The 23,478-nt window shown below is 38.7% G+C and overlaps 1 protein-coding gene across 1 annotated transcript; it reads left to right on the top strand.

Annotated features, from left to right (window-relative positions):
- Positions 1-483: 483 nt before the first annotated feature.
- LOC118808936 (olfactory receptor 52E8-like) lies at positions 484-1,560 on the top strand. The gene is made up of 2 exons (XM_036571816.1): positions 484-636; positions 856-1,560. Exons 1-2 carry the CDS (start codon positions 484-486, stop codon positions 1,558-1,560), a joined length of 858 nt encoding a protein of 285 aa, XP_036427709.1.
- Positions 1,561-23,478: the final 21,918 nt, after the last annotated feature.

A 23,478-nucleotide genomic window follows, 5' to 3' on the forward strand; every position in this document is an offset into this window, starting at 1 on the left:
AGACAGAACAGTCGGATTGAACAGGCTACTTTATTAGAGCAAAATACAAAAGATCAGGCATATTTCATTTGAGCAGTTTCCAGCCAGCAATATCCTTCTGTGTTAAATTCCAGCTTAACTCAAATTAAAGCACTTTTCTGAACACGTTACCTATTGATAATGCCCCAAGTCATGCACATGACTCGGATTCATGAGTTTCAAAACAGGAAAAAAATCATAATGCTAAATATGTACGTAGCTCACAATTAAAGACAATCCCATTGAGTGGAACCCATTGACATCCTCTCAATAATAATGCCATAATAAGCAGAACACTAACACGGTTACTAGGAGATGACGAAGGTGCCCGTCACCTTCAAGAGACCAATGAGTGAATCACGTCAGCCTCCTTGCTTGGCTATTTAAGGTTGTAACCGGCGCATACACAAGGTATTGTTGTGTTTTTCTCCTTGACTTGTTCTTGCGTGCTGAACTACAAGCAACATGAACACTACAAGAAGAGGCCAAGCTGACTGTGCCAGTTTTTCAATGCTGTCTCTCAACGGGACACAGCCGCCGTCACCATTGCCTTCTGATGTGGCCGTCTGTCAGTTTGGGAGCATTTTCAACAATGAGGCCTTGATGTACGTCTCAGGGGTATTGGTTACGGCCTTCTTTCTGGTCTCCCTGGTGATCAACACTTTTCTTCTAGTTGGACTGGGGCAGTCAGAGGCTCTCTCCTGGTGGGCGCGGTATAGATTTTTGAAGAATCTAATTGCCAGTGATCTCCTGCAATCAGTGACTCTGACGCCTTCTTTTTTATACAACTTAATTTACCGTCATACTCTGACATTTGGTGTGTTTTGCGTTGTTCAGTTTTTCACTGTTACTCTGGCCATCGTCATCTCACTCCTGACTGTCTTCTTCATGGTTTTGGAGCGTTTTGTGTACATCTGCTGTGGCATTAATTACTTGGTTATTATGACAAACGTGCGTATATACACTTGCCTGTCTCTCATCTGGCTGCTGGCGTTGGCAGTGGCTATCACCCACATTGTTATCATGATGTTAGGAGGACCCAGGTTTGGTCACAGCATCCCAGGATTAGTGTGTGAACCTGGCGTCATGCGGGTGCAGATGGCATTTTCATTGCATTTCGAGATGTTCGACAAGGTGACTATGGGAACCTTACTTTTCCTTGGTCTCCTCGTGTTCTCCTTTTCCTACAGCCGGATGTACCAGGCAGCCAGGCAGGCGCTGCAGCCCTTCCGGCAGGACAATAAACGTGCTCAGTGCACTGTGGCTTTCTATCTAGGTGTCTTTCTCCTGCAGCTGTTTCCATGTGCTTTTAAGTTTGTCACTATGTATCATGAGGAAGCGCACTACCACTTGGTTTATGTGTTACTGCTCTTGGTTCCACCATGTGTCAACCCTCTGGCTTACGGTTTCAGAAACATGGAGGTGCGCCGGGCACTACAGCGTCTTTGTGGTTTCAGAATGACTGTGAGACGACCAGAGACTGACGATAACTTACACGGCTTGTCTCTCGCTCTCAAGGCTCCTCAGACGAGCCCAGTCTAAACGTTCAATGATTTTAGGGCGTCCAGAGGCACCATAATGCACCGTGCTGCAACCTCTCAGACCCCTGCAACCTCACTCACCCCTTGATATCACATGATGCCAGAGTGCTGTTGTGAAGATGCAAAAGTAGAAAGCATTCAGGTAGTGAAGAGGAGAGCATATTAAACACTGAAATTTCATGAATTGTGTTGTAATATTCTGTATGTCTCTGCATGTTATTTGATCATGTTGGTTTAAGGCAAAACACTGCAGGCAGCAGTGATGTTGATTTTGGTCCTGTCATTCATTTTTCACATTCTTTAATCATAAGCATTTCAAAACTCAATAGAAACACTGCAAAAAATGGCATCTTATCAAGTGAAATGATCTTAAGTCTAGTCGATATGTCTAATATTTCCCATTTTGAGATGGTTGTGCACTTATTATAAGATTAACCAGCTGATTTCTAGACATTTTTTACTTGTTTTAGGTCATTTTATTAGTGAAATTATCTCACTGTACTGGCAGACCAGTTTGCTGGTTTCAAGCACATTTCGAAAATGAACAATGTCTAGAAATAAGGTACATAGTCTTAAAGCTTGTGACAACCTCAACAGGAGAAATATTAGATATATTCACTATAGTTAAGATAATTTTACTTGACGAGACACCATTTCTGGCAGTGAATATGTTCTTCACATCCACTCAGATATATATTTGTCTGTTGTTTAAATAATCTTCACCTGCAGTGTCTTGCCTAAAATGCTGCTATCTGAAAGTAAATATGTTCGTTTGTGCTATATGGGATTTTTGACGTGTAAAAATGTGTTGTGTAGTGAAATTATTAGCATTAGTAGTGATTGTGACCATAAGTATTAGTAATAAATGAATGCTACCTTTATTGTAAAGTGTAGTGTTATGTAGTTATGTAGTTTAGTATGGAGCCAGATTATTCAGTCAAGTCTATATTGATTACGGTGTTATATTTGTAATTTAAATGATCAATTAAATGTCATTGTGAGTTTCTTGCTAACTCAGTGTGAGCGAAAACGTCAGATATAACCGTGTAATTATAAGCCCACAAATTTTGTGTTAATGTGTTGCTGAAATGAAGCTTTACCATGTTCAAAAGTGCATAATGCCAGCTGAGTTATGATTTATGAGTCAATACTTTGTGCCTAACTGAGCAATAGCCAGCTAGAAAAGTTGTTTTACTTTAAAAGAAATGTTGAGAAGTGAATCCAAATGCACACACAGGTTCAAACCCACCATCCAACTCTATATTTCATTAATATTCTCAAGAAAAGAGGAAAAAAAGTGGTTAAAACACTACATAAAGGAAAGAGACACTAATGTTTGTTCCAGTGCTTTTGCTTGCCTTGTGTTCAGTGGTAGTTCAGTGGTTACTCTCTTGTTTTCAGTGGTTGTTATTGCTGGTTATTGTAGCTTTGCTGATGGATACAAATGAATAAATGACACATTTACAATGGAAAGTAATGAATAAACAAGATATAAATCGTATACGTTGTATTCAGAGCGTCCTAAGACTATTTTTGCACACTATTTCACATCAAACATCTCAGATCAAACTGTACATGGACAATTCAGGTGTCATTTTTCAAGCATGTGTGAAGAGCTGGAATAAACAAATAATAACAATAAGTAAATAAAAACAAGAACACAAGCATGCGTGTCTTGTGTGTTTAATAAATCAATACATGATATTTACAATATTAAATTTAGCACTGATAAAACAGCTTTACAGTAACACAATAACAGAAGAAAATCAAACTCAACTTTAATTTCTTCTCTTCCTGTCTAACTTTATCACCCATCTGTGAAGCACTTTGAGCTGCCACCGGTATAAAAAGTGCTTTATATATAAAGTTATTATTAATTAAATAATTAGAATATCTGTCATACAAGAAGGGTGAGTTCTCTTTAATACCGTTCCACTGAGTGCCGGAACAAAAACCTTCATGAAGTCAAGCCAGTACAGTTACTGTCACACAGCCTTCTGCTAAAGCTGTGGCTACAACTTTTTAACTGTTCTCTTAGAGTCGCCCACACTGCAGTAAAACCCACTAACCACTAGAATTATAAACTTTATACATGAAAGAATAAGTGGAGGGTCTAAATCAGGGGTGCACAACTCCGGTCCTGGAGGGCCGGTGTCCAGCACAGTTTGGAGGTTTCCCTGCTCAAACACACCCACTTAACTTGGCAATTAATAGATGAGTGAAATCAGGTGTGTTGGAGCAGGTAAATCACCAAACTGTGCTGGACACCAGCCCTTCAGGAATGGGGTTGTGCACCCCTGATCTAAATAGAAGTTCTGTGTAGAACCTTTCTGAAAAGACTGCTATTTTTACGATGTCAAGCTTGTAACAATAGAAGAACGCTTTTTGGTGGCATATAGATTCATTTCACCTTGCAAAGAACCATTTAATCATGCAAATGGTTCTTTGAGTGTCCATGGTTCTATATAGAACCATATTTATATTAAAGAACCCTTGATGAACCATGAAACACATAAGAAATGCTAAGAAATACTACACTCCTACAAAAGATGGTTCTTCAAGTGTTCTTTAGTAAAGAACATGGTTCTAAATAGAGCCATGAACACTTAAAGAACCCTTTGCATGATTAAATGGTTCTTTGCATGGTGAGATGGTTCTTCAGATTGACTGAGAATGAGCTGTAGGCCGTTCTATATAGAAACTTTCTGCAAAGGCCTCCAAAAGAGTTCTGCTATTGTTACAATGTCAAGCTTGCCATCTAGAACAATTTCACCATGGAAAGAATCATTTGGTCATGCAAAGGGTTCTTTGAGTGTATATGCTTCTATATAGAATAATTTCTATATTAAAGAACCCTTGGTGAACCATAAAATACCTAAGAAATGCTAAGAAGTACTACACTCCTAAAAAGATGGTTCTTCAAGGGTTCTTTAGTAAAGAAAATAGTTCTATATAGAACCATGAACACTCAAAGAACCCTTCGCATGATTAAATGGTTCTTTGCATGGTGAGATGGTTCTTCAGATTGATTGAGAATGTGCTGTAGGCCATTCTATATAGAAACTTTCTGCAAAGGCCTCCAAAAGAGTTCTGCTGTTGTTACTACTGTTATTATGGTTCTACGTAGAACCATTTTTTATACTGAAGAACCCTTGGTGAACCATAAAATACATAAGAAATGCTAAGCCAGTACAGTTACTGTCACACAGCCTTCTGCTAAAGCTGTGGCTGATACTTTTTAACTGTTCTCTTAGAGTCGCCCACACTGCAGTAAAACCCACTAACCACTAGAATTATGAACTATATAGATAAAAGAATAAGTAGAGGTTATGATATTATAAAACTACACCTTCATCAAACATGTACACAGTCTTTAGAGCCTCCTTGTTCACAGAAAACTTCATACAGTCAGTATCATTAAGAAAGGCTGAAGTTACATTGATTCATGAATGTGATATTCACCTGGTATCAACAACAGATCAATCATATATCTTTTATTTTTGAGAATGTTTTTTTCTATGAGAATGTAACAACACAGCTAACATCTCCAAAAACATTCATTTCAAGCTCTACGTTCTGGAATTGATCCATCTAATGCCAGAACACAGATATAAAGGTACATTAAAGAAAGAGATGCTCTATAGTTATATTTCAAAATTAGCAGCTATAATCAATACTCAATTTAAATCTCTCCAAAGGAACCTCAGATAAAGAACCTCAGAGATAAATTCTATGTAATGTAATCTTAATGACGTCTTAGATTTTATTTGTAATACAGTATTGACTGAGTGCACACCAGGTATCTTCCCATATTAGATTGTGAAACATTGAGATTCATATAGATTGTGAAGGAGGTGTAACAGGCTAATTACACAATGATCTATTACACTGATACACTTGTCATTACAGTATCAATGTCAAGCAAAACTACCTTAAATCTAGTCAGTATGTTCAATATTTGTCCTGTTAAGATTGTTGTAAGCTTATTTTAAGATTGTTTCATTTATTTCCAAACATTTTTCCTTGTTTTAAATAATTTTATAAGGTAAAATCATTTCCCTATATTGACAGATAATTTTGCTTGCTTTAAGAAATGGACTTGACACAAGCTAAACTGTCTGCCAGTATAGTGAGATAAATTTACTGAATAAAATTACTTAAAACAGACAAGCATGGCTAGAAATAAGCTAAATAATCTTATAATAAGTGCACAACCATCTCAAAATAAGAAAAAAAAATAGATAAATCGGCTAGAATTGAGAATTTCACTATTCATTATTTCATTATTTCATTATTTTGCAGTGTATGATCTTTAAGCAAAGACAAACCCTTGTCAGATATGGATCCTAAAACGATTATGTCTTCTAAATCTGAAATGTGGCAGTTTGATCTCAAATGAAGCTCATCAACATGTAAGAAGTTAAATGATCTGCATTCAGTAGTTGATGATTGCAGAATGTTAGCTTGGAGCCACTGATTAAAAAGAGATCTGCTCTGATGAATAACATATTTATTATTCCAAATGTAAAAAGTTATTCATAAACCACACACCACACTTATGGAATCTAGAAAGCTTAATAGAAAATTTGTTACCATCAAAATAACATTTCAAAAGGTTATACTTCCAAGTTCTTGAAATAAATAAGGAATGAAAAAAGCAACAAAAAGAAATTGCTGCCAAGTATCTTTGTTAAGCTTATGTGAAAAGATTAAAGTGAGAGTGAGAAGACTAAAGAAATCAGATACATAACATATTAAAATGTATCTATAAACACTGGGTAACACTTTACTGTAGGGTGCAGTCCATAAGGCTACATGACACCTACATAAACTCATCATGACAACCGACAGAACTCTACATAAATGTTTAGAAACGCTTATTCCAACAGGCAGCATCTGTCTTAAAGGCTACATTAGCTAACTTTGATGAGAACTGGCAAATATAACCTTTATAGTGAATGACGCCTATTGGAATAAGCATTTATAAACATTTATGTAAGGTAATATCAGGTGTCATATGGCCTTATGAACAGCACCCTACAGTAAAGTGTTACCGAACATGGTATGAGCATAAAATACCTCAAGATATTACAGTCACACATATTAAGAGACACGAATAACCTTGCAGCCAAAAAACATTATTCATGAATCCAAACAGGGTCCTTAAAGAACTGAACAAGAAAAGAAAATGCGCTGTGCATCTTTTAGCGAGGCAAAGTACCTGATGGCTCATGCACCACGTTAATGCTCCAAACTCTTCGGTTTTCCATCAGTGTAGGCTTTTGCTCCCCTGCAAGAGGCGACCTTTCCGGCATAAGCACGCTCCACCTTGGGCCGCGGGCTGTCTTGCTGCTTCGTCAGCTGTGGTGAGATCTTCCTTGAATTGCAGCCTCCTTGCCTTAAGCACTTACTGCTCTCAGCTGCCTTGCAGAGCTGTCCAGTAGTGAGATGACCTGCATAATCACAGGTCTTAACATCATTCAGAGACGGTTTGACTGTGTGACGTAAACATATCTGCTCAAACATGCCTGTGTGTGTGTGTCTGTGTCCCTCTAGTGGAACAGAGAAGCACTGAATCTGGGGTGTCACTGACTGCATGGTAAAGCTAAAATACCTAAGACATGCTGTAACATTACTTTATCAGTTATCTATTGAACAGAACTGTTCCAATAATACAGTCGCACAGAGGAAGTATACAGATGAGTTCATTCACAAACATGATGTTATTTTACTGAGCCACTCAAAAGCAAAGGGAAACCTTGTGGCCGCAGTGGGTTAAACTACTACACACTGCTAAAAATGATGGTTCCTCAGTAAGGTGTCCGTATGTGCAGACAGCTAAAATAAACCTGTAATTTAGCATAAGAGGTTCAGTCCTCATCTCTCCTCTCCCCTCTTCTCTCTTCTCTTCTGGCCCCACTGGGAACAGTTGAAGAGCCTAATAGCTGTAGGGACAAAGGATCTCCTGAGTCTGTCGGTTGAGCAGCTCTGTGACAGCAGCCTGCCTGTAAACATGCTCCTCTTGTCCATGATGATGGTGTGCAGCGGGTGGCCATCATCCTCCATAATAGAGAGCAGTTTGTGCAGTGTCCTTCTCTCGGCCACCTTAACCACGCCGACCACTGACCCTGCATGCCTGACCAGCTTGTCTAGTTGCATCTCGTCTCTTTTTCATACTTGCTCCCCAGCACACCACAGCATAAAAAAGACAGCTGGCAACCACACTACGATAGAACATCTGTAGGAGCTTTCTACAGATGTTAAAGGACCCCGGCCTCCTGAGGAAATAGAGCCAGCTTTGCCCCCTTCTGTACAGGATGTCTGTGTTAGCTGACCAGTATATTTGCTTTTAACAGCATTAACAATGATTTTGGGACTAAAGACACAAACTGATCCAGAGTTGAAAGCAGATATTTCACCATGATTATGTTACACAAGCCTTCAGCTAAGCAGCTATACAGGACCTTCATTGTAGACTGAGTCACATATGAAGCAGTATTTTTATCAAAGTGAGGTTTCTTTCTCAGGAGCCGAATTTCAGAAACATAAATTGGTTACAATTGAATCCCAATTTTTAAAATTTCCTGCGTAATTCAACAGCTGAGATGTAAACGAAGTAATTCAGAGTGGTTTGGTGTGAAATGGTTGTGTAGGAGTCAGAGCCGGAGCTCGTCCCACGCCGGCCACCAGGGGGCGGTGCGGTGCTGCTCCTAATCGTGGTGGTCCTCGGCCGGTATCCTGAGTAGAGCCAAGAGGGTATTCTCTCGCGTCTCCTTTTCTCTTCAAGGCTTTTCAAGACCTGTCCCTCTTCCTCTCGAGTGACCGCTCTGTTTGTACTTATATAAAAAAAAAGAGAAAACATCTGAAAACAGGGATTTTCTTCTACTTTATTAGGATTTCAGATGTTAGTATTTAGGTGTTAAATCAGTATATTAATGAAACTGACAGTAACAGCTGGTAAAGCTGTAGTAATTCAGAAACAATGTTCCATATTTTACTGATGTGTGATGTTTTTATTACAATAAATCTGCCATTGATTGACACAGTCAGTTTTTATATATACTCTGATGTGTGTATCTATCAGTTGATATAAACATTTGAAGAGGTTTAACGGTTATCTGTAGCTAATGCAGTCTACTGTTTTATATAAAACAATTTGTTTTTATTTAAAATTATTTTTTAATAATTTCTTAGTTTTGGCATATTTTGAACAATCAATGGCCATATATAGTGTTACTACATCCTGTACACCTGATAAAATGGCAATGTAATCTCATGTTTAATTTGAATTTAAATTTCCACCTCCAATATGCAATTTTGGACTCAATTTTGAATTCAATTTTACCTTTTTAATTTTCCATTTACTAAACTAATATTAGCATTTCATTTACTCAGAGATTTAGACGCTTTCGTCGTTTTATTTAAAATATGTACATGAAATGTACACTGCAAAAAATGTCTCGTCAGATCAACCTAAAAAATTACTTCATGTGGTAACAAGCAATTAGTTAAATTAATAACTAGTTTTATTCTAAGAAAACTACATTGAAAGAATCGTTCATTCAAAGTATTTATTTAGGTTGAACAAAACTAGTTAATGTACTTTGTACTATATGAAGTATTTTTTTAGGTAGATCTGACGAGACACGTTTTACAGTATATTTCCAGAACAGTCATTGTATGGAATTTATTTTCGCTATTTGATGCTTCATTCATAGCGCAAGAGGGCGACATCTGCTGGTGAAAAGGAAGTTGTGCAGTCAACACTGTTAAGGGACCTTTTCAGATGTGTTTTATCAGGTACATTAAAAGGACTGATTTTCTGAAAACGTCTGTAAGGTTGATGCTTGTCAGACATTATAATACATGTTTCAACTCTTTATATGAATTTGTTCCTTAATTAAAATAATGATTAATCCGCTTTGACCTTGGTGTGGAAATGGTGTATATGATTGTGTTCAGGGACGAGGGAGCGTGTGGGATACAGGAGAAAAGGTGCGCTCGTGCTACCTTTAGATAGCAAAAATTCAAGAATTTTTTACCACGAAATATGAAGGTGTGCGTGATGCCTCAGTACGGAAGATGTTTTCTTATTACAGCTGCTGGGGCAGAGCAAGCACTGTATCTGTAAAGCCATTGATTTGCTTTATTAACGATAATTTGAGGTTTGCAAAAATAATATAATGTTGCTTGCATAATGTTGCCCTTTGCAAAAACCTTTTTTTACAGTGAATATTAAGGCCAGTAAAGTTTTCAATAATTTTCAAAGATGTATTAATTTTATTTTGGGAGCATTTTTTACACTGTAAAAATGGCTCTCAGTTCAACCTGAACAAATTACTTCATGTAGTAAAAAGCAGTTGAACTAGTTTTATTCGACTCAAAAATGACTTTGATTGACAGAATCGTTCATTCTCAGTATTTATTTAGCTTGAAAATAAAAGTAGTTAATTTATTTGTTACCACATGAAGTCATTTGTTTTAGGTTGAACTGGCGAGCCATTTTTTGCGATCTCCTCCTGGACAGGGTGTTTGGCTGGACATTAAAAGATCAGGGGTTCAGTGTAGAATTTTTTTATTTGGTATGTCGACCCACCAGAATTTCATTCAGTTAACCTGTAAAATGTGCAGTTGCTACTTTTTTATTTAATATGAGGATTTACACATCTAAACATGCAGCGATTCAACAATGTTGATTGAGTCTGATGAAGAAAACCTTCTCTTCTACTCGTTTCAAATGCACTGTAAAAAATGACTCATCAGATCAGACTAAAAAATGTAGTAACACGTCACTGAACTGGTTTTATCCCACTCACTAAAACACACTGAATGAAAGAATCGTTCATTCAAAGTGTTCATTTAGACAAAATAAAACTAGTTTATTTATTTGTTACCTCATGAAGTATTTTTTAGGTTGATCTGACCAGCTGTTTTTTACAGCGTATTTATTTAGGTATTTATTTAGTAAAACTAGTTCATTTACTTATTACCACATAACGATTTTTAGTTGACCTGACGAAACTCTTTTTATATTACAGTGTAATTTTGTGTGATAATTCTTTGAGGTCTGCAGTCTGACAGACCTACAGATTATCAGGTAAACATTTTATCATGCACAGCTCGGCGCTTGAGTTGGTCTGGTTTTCAAATGAGTGATTTTTATGTAGAAGGTAAAAAATAAATTAGAGTTCTAAATTGTTTAATCCGACGGCGTTTCAGGGCCGCTGTTAAAAAAATAAAAATAATAGACTTCGAGAACAAAAACGTAATATTTTGAGTATAAAGTCATAAAATGACAAGTATAAACTCGCGATATTTCGAGGACAAGGTGGGCTAATTGTAGGGGGGCTGGCGAAAAAGCCGAGCGCGCCGGAGTTCCGCTCACTCCGTCGGGATCGATCGTTTTGATTATCGTTCTCATTGTCTGTGAAACTACATGGCCTCTTTGAACGGCACGGAGATGTAGCCACTGATAGCCGTGTAGACACACATTTTTATGCTCAGCCGTTTCCTATACTAATAACAGGCTGGTGCTGATGTGCAGGAGAGACAGGGAGACTGAGTGTTTCTTTATGGGTGAAATCGATATGAAAGTGGAACTCCACCAACTCAACGCCCCCCATTTGAACAGGAGGAGGTGCTGCCTTCCTTTTTGAAAACCGTTTGGCCACAATATTGCGGCTTTTCTGGGTAATAATGCCACTTTAATGTCGTAATTCTCCAGTTTTATTATCGAAATATTATGACTTTATTCTCGAAATATTACGATGTTATTTAAAAATTAGATTTTTTTTCTCGAAATATTATGGCTTTATTCTCGAAATATTCCTTTATTCTCAACGTCACTGTACGACTTTTTATCTCAAAATATTACAGCATTATTTCCGACATATTTTGACTTTATTCTCAAAATGTCGTACAGTACGACATTTTATCTCGAAATATTCCTTTATTCTTAACATGTCACACTGTAGGACATTTTGTCTCGAAATATCACGACTTTATTCTCGACGTCTACTATTTTTAATTTTTTTCAGCAGTGGCCCTAAAGCACCGTCATATGGACTAATCTGGCTGCTTTAAAATATTACATTCATTATACTTCAAATAATGACGTTTACTGGATGTAACGCACATTGATCCGTTAACTTACCATTACAGGTTCAGTGAACCTACAATCTTGAAACAGCCAGTTAACTTACTTTATAATTTAAAATGATTATTGTTTTGCAGTGGAGCAGAATTGTCTTTTTATAGAGATTTCAGGCACTCACGCATTTTGTGGCTTGCACTCCCCCTTCTCCCCTCCTCCTCCGTCTCTCTCTGTACCCCGTCCCTCACCTCTCCCCCTTCTACCTCCCCTTCTCGCCACCCCCGCCCTCTTATTCTCCCCCTCGCTCTCTGAGTTAATGGAGTGGATAATTGCTCCTCCGATTGAAGCTTTTGTGAAATTAACATTGTAAAGGTTTATCGTTCCTCCTGTAATCTGCACTGTAAAATGGCTCGTCAGATCAACCTAAAATTACTTAATGTATTAACAAGCAACAGAGCTGGTTTTATTCAACAGAAATCCACTGAATCGCTCATTCAAAGTATTTATTTAGGTTGAATAAAACTAGTTCATTTACTTGTTACCACATGGAGTCATTTGTTTGGTTGATCTGACGAGCCATTTTTTGCAATGTGATCTGATCTAATCTGTGTAATATTGTTCCCTTTATAATCTTGATGGAGGATGAAAACTACTTCATCATATAATGCATTATAGCGTTTAGTCCACCACTGCACGACAAACACTTTGACAGCACAACTTCTGGTCCATCTAAACTGTAAACCCTCAAAATTCTGATGCTCTGAAAACAAACCAGTCAGTAGGTTTTTATTGCTGAATGAAGTTCAAACGCCACCTGTAAACTGATTTTTGCATTCTCCCTCGTTGTATTTGCGTTCTCAAGCATTTGCGTTCTCCCTTAATGTGTTTGCGTTCTCCCCTAATTTATCTGCGTTCTCCCCTAATTTATTTGCGTTCTCCCTTAATTTATTTGCGTTCTCCCTTAATTTATTTGCGTTCTTCTTAAATGTTTTTGCGTTCTCCCTTAATTTATTTGCGTTCTCCCTCAATTTATTTGCGTTCTTCCTAAATGTATTTGCGTTCTCCCTTAATTTATTTGCGTTCTTCCTAAATGTATTTGCGTTCTCCCTAATTTATTTGCGTTCTCCCTTAATTTATTTGCGTTCTTCTTAAATGTATTTGCGTTCTACCCTAATTTATTTGCCTTCTCCCTTAATTTATTTGCGTTCTCCCCTAATTTATTTGCGTTCTCCCTCAATTTATTTGCGTTCTTCTTAAATGTTTTTGCGTTCTCCCTTAATTTATTTGCGTTCTCCCTCAATTTATTTGCGTTCTTCCTAAATGTATTTGCGTTCTCCCTCAATTTATTTGCGTTCTTCTTAAATGTTTTTGCGTTCTCCCCTAATTTATTTGCGTTCTTCTTAAATGTATTTGTGTTCTTCTTAAATGCATTTGTGTTCTTCTTAAATCTATTTGCGTTCTCCCTTAATTTATTTGCGTTCTCCCTTGATTTATGAATATTCTCCCTTTATGTATTTGCGTTCTTCATAAATTTGTGCTTTCCTTTAATTTATTTCTGCTCTCCCTAAAATTATTTGCTTTCTTCCTTGATGTTTTTTTTTGCTCTCCTTAATGAATTTGTGTTCTCCCTAAATGTATCAGCTCCCTTTTGTTTTTGCGTTTTCCTTTAATGTTGTTGTTCCTCTTAATGTATTTGCATTCTTCCTTAATGCTTTTGAATCCTCCCTTTTGTTTGCTTCACAAATGTTGTTGTGATGTGACTCAGTGGACCGCCTTTGGGCTGTAGCCCCTGAGGCCCACGCCAGTCCCCTGTGTCATGGTGAACCTGGTGGCACTAAGTTACTTCAATCGTGTCAGCTGTTTTGTGTTTGTAGTAGCATTACAAAGTAAATAATGTGACATGTCCTTCATTGCCAGATCAGTAACAAGCATTTGTATACTTGCCAATTGATATACTTGATCATTATAATAATAAAGCATTTCACTGAAAATTGTTTTACTTTTTTGTATTATAATATTATGTGTTATAGTATTTAGAATAAAACCTCTCTCTTCTGGTAGTCCAGCCCCAGGAGGCTCTGTGCATCCATGGCTGAACAAACCAATAGTGGAATGGTACACTGCCCTGCTGTTCGAAGTCGCAAACCAACTTGGGGGCCTACACAGAGTCCGGGCAGAGTCTGTGTAGAGTTACTGAAGTGCACTGGGGCATGTCCACTCGCAGCCTCTTTGAGCAGGGGTTATAGAAAGTCCAGTGTCCCAGCAAACACTCACATCATGGGCTCGCACTCCCAACCACACATGCTGCCAGTTGTCCCTTGGGGCTGCGTCTCCTTGCCTCAGCTGTGACAGCTCAGCCGGCGAAATGCATGTGTCAGTCCAGCTCCCCTGGCAGCAGCATGCACTGTGCTTCCTTCCCAAATGCCAGAAATGCCTGCTGAACCATCGAACACAGCTCTGCTGTCAGCTCGAAGCAGCGCTCGCGAGCCATGGTCAACACTACCAGGCCGCCACGCTGCTCCTTGTGGCTGGCCACCAACCAGGTGTTCTCACCTGCCCTAGTCCAGGACTCTTCGTTACTGTGTCCTTTGCCATCGTCTTCATCGCCCATCCTCGCTATTCACCCCCCTTTTTTGCAGGCTTTGGCAGGGTTCATTCTTTTTTGCCAATTATCTTCGAGTTTGTAGTGTCGCAGGACATGCAGGAAACAGTGCTTTCAGGAAAGGCTCTTTTATTAAACCAGCAGCAGTGCAGCACTGTGACCCAGCACAAACCCCAACACAGAACCAATGCCAGGGGTAACGCAGGCGGCATGACTCATTCCAGACAGCAGACAGTTTTGGGCCAATCCTCGTTTTACTATTTGAGTGTTGGTTGACTACCAGGTAGATGCTAGGCATGTGGGCCAGAATAGGACCAGATCCTGGACAGCTTCATACCATTTTGCCTTGTGTCTACATTTGTGGAACAATTCTGGTGTGAATGTTGCAGAACAACAGTGTAGTTGGGCCAGATTGTGGCCAGATTTGGGCCATATCCTTTAGTTCTACACACTTTAGTGTGTGGGCCAGATCTGGGCCAAGGACCCAGCCGTATATTGGGCCAGAACGAACCAAGGATGTGGCCCGCAAGTGGGCCAGACAAATTTTGCTAACTGGGACAGAGAGAGTAGACAGACACACACACACACACACACACACACACACATACAGCCCTCCCTCCCCAGACAGATTTAACACAACCAGCACGATGCAGAACAATAGTGGAACCCTACAATGCATAAAATAGGCACTACACTGAGTGAAAAGGCACTTTAAGGTTTATTGGGTTTATTAGGAAACCTCTTATTGGCCATTTTATTTTACACACCTTCTAAACTCTATCTTAAATACCAGCCCAGAAAACTCACAGGAATTTCACACGTAAAAAAAAAAAAACACGTTTACATATGATTACTTAATAAACACATGAGTTTTGCACACTTCTAATGTGAAATGTAGGTGACTTTTCTGTGAGGGAGGTTGTTAGGTCAAATGCAGACAAATGTAACTAGAAACTTTTTTCCAGCATCAGCTTTAACATGTGGTTAAAGATGAGCCCAGTTCTACATATGAGTAGCTTAACCTGCAAGAATCTCTGGTCCACTTTTGACAGCTTCCAGTTTAAGCCCTTGGTGCACTGATGCTATGGCTGTGGCTACCGTTTTATGTCAGTACCATACAAGTTGCGAATCATGTCAACCTTCAAATGCCTCTTTATCCAAGAGTGGCCAAAGGACAGACACTAGCTGGATGGTTTTAATATACATTAGTAAAGGCATTTGTAATTTACAAACATAGTTAAAGCCTAATCAGAGTAATTCCTTCCCTTTCAGTGAGAGTCACAGTGCTTTCTAGATGGACAGGCTTCTGCTGGAGGACTGAGCGTAAGAGTGTGTGTGTCTCGTCTCTGTTCCACTAGAGGGACACAAATACACAGGTATGTTTGAGCACCAACCTGTGCTGGACTACAAGCCCTCAGAACCTGCATTGATAAATCACTGCACTACAATATTACACTGTAAAAACTTATTACTCATTTGGAGATGCTCATTTTTAAACACTTGGGTTAATTTCTATCCGTTTAGACCATTATTATAGAGTTTTAGTGTGTAAATATAAATATGAAACATAAAAATAAATCTTAAATGTAAATATTTAATGTATTAGTAAATGTTAAATGTAAATGTAAATATTGGATTTGATATCTATACGTTTAACAAATACATTAATGTGCTAAACCTGCATCAACAGGAGCAACAGAAGGAAGCTGTCAAATTCATTGCTGTAGAGGTGTGTCACACTGGAATACCATCTGTAATGTTGATGTGATGCCAAATTATTTGCAGTTACTTTTGCTAGTAGACTGCAACTGGGCGTAGGCATATTCATTTTTTCAATATCAGTCAGGCTTCAAGGAAGGATGGCAAATATGTAATTACACTCATCTTATGCCAGATTTTATCATATTAATAATGAATGTCTGATCCTGTTCAAGTTTTCAACACTGTTGAACATCAATTTATTTTTAAAACTTTTGAATTTTTTTGGACATTTGGATTTTTTTTAGAACAACTGTAACAACTCTTTACACAAGGCTTTGGACAAGGATGTCCCATTTCAGCTTAGATTTTTTTGTTGGTTGCACAAACTGCTTCTGCTTCGTGAAAATGATTTTCCTCCAGGGTATAAATATTTTGGTATACAGCAAAAATTTGTAAATTAGCTGAGGATGCTATGATATTTCTTGAAAATTTTATAGTGGTTGGTAAGACACTTAAGACTATAGATCATTTTTCTCTGGTCTCAAACTGAACCCTGACAAATGTGAACAATTTCCTCTCAGAAATATAAACACTAGTGAAATACAAAATGCCCCAGTAAAGGCAGGAGGTTGAACACACATGATGTTAAACTTGAGACGAATCTTTATGTGGCTCTATGAACTTTGATCTCATTGCTGTTTGCACTAAAAAGAAACTGAATGCATGGTTACAAAGAGCTTTGTCTATCTGAAGGGCTTTCGAAGCAGCTTATCTGTCTTAGGCTTTATTTGTACCAAAACATAGACATACTAATAAATAAATAACAAATAATGTCGGCCCCATTATTTAAAGAGGTACATCTAATCTTTATAAACATGTAGTGGTTTGAATGTACCTGGATTGCTTCACTTTAAATAACATTTTTAAGATCAACTGGTTAAAAACCAGCATGCTTTTGTGATGCATTTCACCAGATGGGCTTGTGAATTCTTTAACAAATTGTTGTCAATAATACCTGCTCATCACTGCATTCACAAATGCAAGTAAAGACTGCTCTAGACACAGAGGAAGTCATATATCAACAGAAACTCTTCTGACTTCTCTGGGCTCAAGCTCATCTACAGTGGGCTGACGCACAGTAGAAACATGTATTGTGGTCTGATGAGTCAGCTTCTCAGATTGTTTATGATAATGTGTTCTCTGGGCCAAAGAAGAAAATGACCACCCAGATTGTTACCAGAGTTTGATTTGAAGGAACTCCAGTGGCCTGCACAGAGCCCTGACCTCAACCTCACTGAACACCTTTAAGATAAATTAGAACATCATAAGCCAGGCCTTCTCATCCAACATCAGTGCCTGACCTCACAAATGCTCTTTTGACTAAATGGGCACAGATTCCCTCACACAGACTCGAAAATCTTGTGAAAAGCATCCTTGAAGAGTGGAGGCTGTTATAGCCGCAAAGGGGGGCAACTCCATATTAATGCCCTTTGTTTTGGAATGAGATGTCCAACAAACTCATATAGGTGTGACAGTCCAGGTTTCCACATACATTTGGCCGTATAGTCCATAAATACTGGTACAGTGGTTTTGATTAGTGAAAAAAGTGGTTATATTTGTGTTGTAGACATGATTCCTATCACTACCACTGTAAAGAAATTAGTGGTCATAAGTTTCTCTACAGTTAACCATTTCACACCACAATGCTTTGAATGACTTTGGTTACATCAACAATTGAATTTCCCTTTCACAGCGGTAAAAGACTAGCACAGCACTGAGTGGCTTGCTTTTGAAATGTAATACCATCTTTATTTAAGGGTTGTGTTATGTGTTATTTTGTGTTGGGGTGTGGGTTTAGTTAGTGTGGGTTGGATGGTCAGTGTTAGCAGGGGGATAATGGCTTTAGGTGACCTCCCTGCTATTTTCATCCTAATATATGTGCCTTTTTCTGTTGGTGCTAATAAAGAAGCACTTCTCTTAGCAGTAATGTGGCTTCCTCTAACTCCTCTTCTCCATGATGCCACGATATAATGAATCACCCCCATTGTGTTTGATAAATAATTACATTTATTAATAATAATAATCACAACAATCACAATAAACACTTCTGGCAAGCAGTGTAGTTTGTGAACAGTATGATCATGGTTGTTATTAAAGATTAATTCCACCAATTTCTCCAAAGGTCTGCATAGTTCAATCACTGACACCTCATCAGAGTCATTCAGAGTGGTTTGATGTTAAAAGGTTTATTGCAGAGAAACTTACTGACTCAGATGTCTTTACAGTGGTGGTGATAGGAACCAGGCATTACAATGTCTGACAAAATAGCCTTTTTATTTATTACCCAACACCACCAGTGAACTAACACAAGTCTTCTAAGTTTTTAAATGTAATGTTGATGATGGTAAAGTAGTGGTAAACCTGGCGAACACAGTTTTCTTTGGGGACTATTATAACCTGCATGAGCCCCTCCACTATAAATGACCTTTAAAAATACCATTTAGGCTAAAATATTATGCCAAAACTATTGTAAAACAATGTCTCAGGCATCAGGCAGCTTATTCAAGTTATACATGTTTAGTGTTATAACTTTCTATGATGGAGTTTTTAGCAACATTAAGCTCTTCAGACCACCAAGTCTGACTTAGTAAGTTTCTCTAGAACTGAGCATTTCACATCAGACTGTTGGCTGGGCGTGTAAACACCCAGGGGCTCAGCCTGGTTCATTGTAGGAACGTTTTGGGGCATACTCCCAAACCCTTTTTATTTGTGTGAGGATCTAGAAATCAGCAGATCTTTTGGGAATTCAGTACTGATCATTGACATCTCTTGGTTGGTTGATAGAGCTGGGCAATATTTCAGTATTTATCATTATCGTGATCACTGTCACTGCTGGACTCAATAGTCCACCAACCAAAAATATCCAGCCAACAGCGTCCTGTGGGCAGTGTCCTGTGACCACTGATGAAGGACTAGAGAATGACCAACACAAACTGTGCAGCAGCAGATGAGCTATCGTCTCTGACTTTACATCTGCAAGGTGGACTGACAAGGTAGGAGTGTCTAGCAGAGTGGACAGTGAGAACAGTGAGAACACACCACCAGTCAGTGTTACTGCAGTGCTGAGAATGATCCACCACCCAAATAGTACCTGCTCTGTGAGGGTCCATGGGGGTCCTGACCACTGAAGAACAGGGTAAAAGGGGGCTAACAAAGTATGCAGAGAAACAGATGGACTACAGTCTGTAACTGTAGAACTACAAAGTGCACCTATATAGTAAGTGGAGCTGATAAAATGGACAATGAGCATAGAAACAAGGAGGTGGTCATAATGTTATGCCTGATCGGTGTATATCGATGGATATCATCGGTGCTTAAAAATCTCTTCCCAACTCCATGTTTGATTGAAAAGAGAGCACAGTTTGTCCCGTTTAATTGAATTTAATGCAGCACAGTGTGTGAAATTTTGAATAGTATTTGGATTCATAGTTTTTGATAGTATCTTTAAAATGTGGAACTACTTTGTCTCTTCTAACTTCTCAGATGTTATATTGACACACTGTGTATCACAAAAACATCCATAAGTATTGTGATATTACACTTTGACATATACTAATACGTATATACTATCATTTTCACTGAATCTGCTCAACAAATGGTTGCTCAGTGACTAATGTGTTTTACAGGTTAGCTGCTGTCAGAAACACTATAACATTAGTTCTTTTAAAAATGATTCGACAGTGGGACAAAGCCAGATATCATAACAGTAGAAGAACCCTTTCTGGTTCTATGCAGAACCCTTTTGGAAAAGGTCCTATATTGAACCATCTACAGCACATTCGCCATCAATCTGAAGAACGCTTTCATGATGCAAAGAACCATTTGAACTCTGATATCTGCTGGTTTTATGGACTATTTATTAGAAATGACCATTTGATCATGTCTTACATATTAAAATACATTTGGCAGCACTGGGGATTTTGGCTGCCAATTATTTAAAATTCCTCTAGCAGAATCACTTCATTATGATAAACTGTGAGCTGATATCTGCTGGTTTCATGGATTTTACATTGGAAATGACCATTGTATAATGCTTTTACTAGCCTAGTACTTAAAGTACCCTTGACAGATGTGAGAATTCTGACTGCCAGTTTGTGGTGTTGTGGATATCTTTTTGGCAGAATGACCTTGAGGTTTTTGAAGAGAGGGTCCACTACAAAAAGAATACTGCACACACAAGGAAAGTTCCCAGTGCACATTTTTATTAAGGGATCAAGCAAACAAAAATAGATGGCAAAAGGAAATGTTTACAGTCCCAGGTTGTAATTAGAAGCAGTAAAATCAGCAGGTTCAATCATTCCATTTGCCCGAAGGCTAATATCTGGCAATCACTCCTCTCCAGCTCTGACCAGCTTTGCAAACCAAAAGGTCTGAGGGCTGCAACACCTCAGACAATACAAAATCCCAAAGAAATCAAATAGAAACCCAGTCTCTGTAGCCCCTCCCTCTCTCTAGGTCTGGGTCAAACCGAAGGGAAACAATTCATTACAAAGTGCACAATAATGATCACAAATAACTCAGACACGTCTTCAACACTACTACAGTCTAGCACTGTATACAGATTAGTATATTTAGATAGAATTGATCTTAACTCTTTTTAAGCTACCCCCTCCCCCTCCCCACCCCCACCCAGGAGAACTGTGGACCCCTCCAGCCCCCCTGAAGAAGATGACTTCTCCAGCGCTCACATTCCTATAGGTATCAAGTAAAGAACACTTCTTCCACGTATAATAAACAAATACAAAGACTTTTGGATTTCAGTACATTAAAACAGCCTTAGTGAATTAGGTTACTGACATCACACAATTACTTAAAGCCTGTACAGCAGAATCACTTCATAAATCATATGTACATAGTATGAGAAACACCGAACTGATATCACTCGGTTTTACTTATCAATATGATCATTTTATAAAGCAGTGAATCAGGTTTGCATATCGCTGTTGTCGGAGGAAAACCTCGTATCTCCGAAATGGTAACTTTACAGGAGGAAGAAAAAACATACTTTACTTTTAATGTAAGTCAATTTTGAAATTTATACAATGTAAAGGATAACAGGTGTTTTCAAATGATGTCAAAACCTGAAAAACAATATGAGGTTTTATTCCGACAGCAGCGATATGCTGTGAATTCTATCGGCAAGTGTGTAGGACCCCCACACTGCAGTGCTAATTTAACCATGGTTTGGCCAAAGGCGGCTGACTGGTGGGGCTGAAGCTGCAGCACTGCTGCTCTGCATGCGGATGGATACGACTCTGCCACTGCAGCAGCAAACACAGAGGTAAACCAACATACCGGCTCACAGGAGAGCGCACTCACACCTTTACACCGCACAGATTTCATACATCTCTTTACCAGAGCTCTCCCATGTCCCTTCAGGAGGTCTCTTGCCGTGCGCTCCTCTGGCAGTTTCCCTCCGGTCTGCCACTCGTGTCCGCCTCCCTTAGTGAGAGACCGTGGGCTTTTCTAACGATCCTCTCCTCTTCTTTTTCTCTCACCTTGGGAGCTGCTGAGGAGCTACCGGAGACCCAGTGGCGGTCGTGGCTCGAGCACTCGGTAAGTGTCCTCTTTCTTCTCCTTTCTTCTTTCTTACCTGCACTGTCTAACAGTGTGAGGTTTACAGTAGTTTGAGAAGAATGTGTTCAAATATGATGGCAAGGCAGTGAACACTATACAGGAAACTGCTGAACAGGGGTTTGAACCATTCCACAAGTTTAACTGGACGAACTGTATTGTCTCTAATAAAGGTTCTGTGCAGGTTCATTTTTCGTTCATCAAGGTACAAACACTGTAACTGTTCCCTCAAAGGTACAACAGTGGTTACAATGTCCAATTGTGTCCCTTAAATAAGTTTTTCCAGGTGAAAAGTTCGTATTTGTACCTTTTCATAACCTAAAGATTTAAAACAGATCAATAACATAAAAGCCTGGAGACGAGACGGGGTGTGTGGAGTCAATACAACTTAGAAAATATCATTTCAATGGCTTATGGTACCATTATGTTCTCTGACTAAAGGTACCGAGATGTGCCCTTGAGGGTCCCACCCCAGTGACAAGAGGGGTGTACACTTATAAATCTATAAGTCACAAAGTGAATAAACTGCTGAAAATAGACCATCAATTTCTCCTTTATATAAAATGGAACTTGTCATTTGTTCCTTTCCTATCCCTCCATTTGCCATCACTGTTCCATTAACTGATTTGACTCCAGATACCCTGTTCAACTGAATTGGTTAATCATTTGACTATTTATTTATATATTTACATTCAGCTGAAAATATGTGTGGAAACCTTTACTAAATAATGATCGATTTTATTTAATTTACCTCTCTCTGTTTCTCTTTACCCCTCTAGCATCTTAGTATTTGATTATAGAAAAAGCATATATTAAACATACATTGAAAACATCTGTCCTACCAAACCCCAGTTAATTGGAAGGGCCAGAGTACTTACTAGAGTATAGGCTGTGTCCAAAAGCCCCTGCTGCCATGTTAAATAGAATGTCTGAAACAGTGCACCACTATTAAAAGTGTATTCATTAGTGTAGTATGTGGTGTTGGATGCAGCCATAAAGTTAATGAGACAAAATACAGCCTAATGTACCTGATTATTTCCTGTTAATAGTTATGGCCATGATTCTAAAGGTGGCATCACTGTAGTTTAAAAGCTTTAGTGTGCCTTTCATTTTTGTTAGAAAATAATCAGAAGATATTTTGATTTAATTTCTCAAATCGACAAACAAGGAGTAAAAAACATTTAGCACTACAGAAACAGGCTACTGGTTTTTAACACATTTTCATGTTGTAAGTACTGAGATCACATAAACGTAAACAACATTTTTCTCAAATTGTTGACAACCATAGAAAAGGTTGTGCTCCCCTATCTCCAAGATCCCAGCTTTAACCCCTAAGTGTACCTTACAAACATGCTGTTAACTGTTTACATTTAAAATTTTGCAGAAAAATATTTCTTCAACTTCTCCACCCCCAAAGATGCTCCATCGCCTGCCGCACCTCTGCGTTTCTCATGCTGCAAGCCAGGGGGTTGATGCATGATGGGACCAACATTAGCAAAACACACATCAAGTGGCTGTTCACATCCACGCCAAACATGGTAATAAAGTTCACTGTACACGGAATCAACTGCAGGAAAAAGACTCCAAGGTAGACAGCCACGGTGCGGCGAGCACGGACGTTGTCCTGCCGAAATGGTTCCTGTTCTTGCCTGGCTGCTTGGGATATGCGGCCGTATGAAAAAGTGAATACAAGTAGACAGAGGATAAGCAAGGATCCAATGAACGCTTTGTTGAACTTTTCAAAATACAGAGGCTGCTCAAGCTGGGCTTGCACGACTTCTGGCTCACACACCAACCCTGAGATAACGTGACCAAACTCAGCTCTTCCTGTCAGCACCAGTGCAGTAGATGTGCCAGCTCCTGTCAAAGCCAACAGCCAGATTGAAGTC

The sequence above is a fragment of the Colossoma macropomum genome, unplaced genomic scaffold (assembly GCF_904425465.1).
Source record: "Colossoma macropomum unplaced genomic scaffold, Colossoma_macropomum, whole genome shotgun sequence".
Lineage (NCBI taxonomy): Eukaryota > Metazoa > Chordata > Actinopteri > Characiformes > Serrasalmidae > Colossoma > Colossoma macropomum.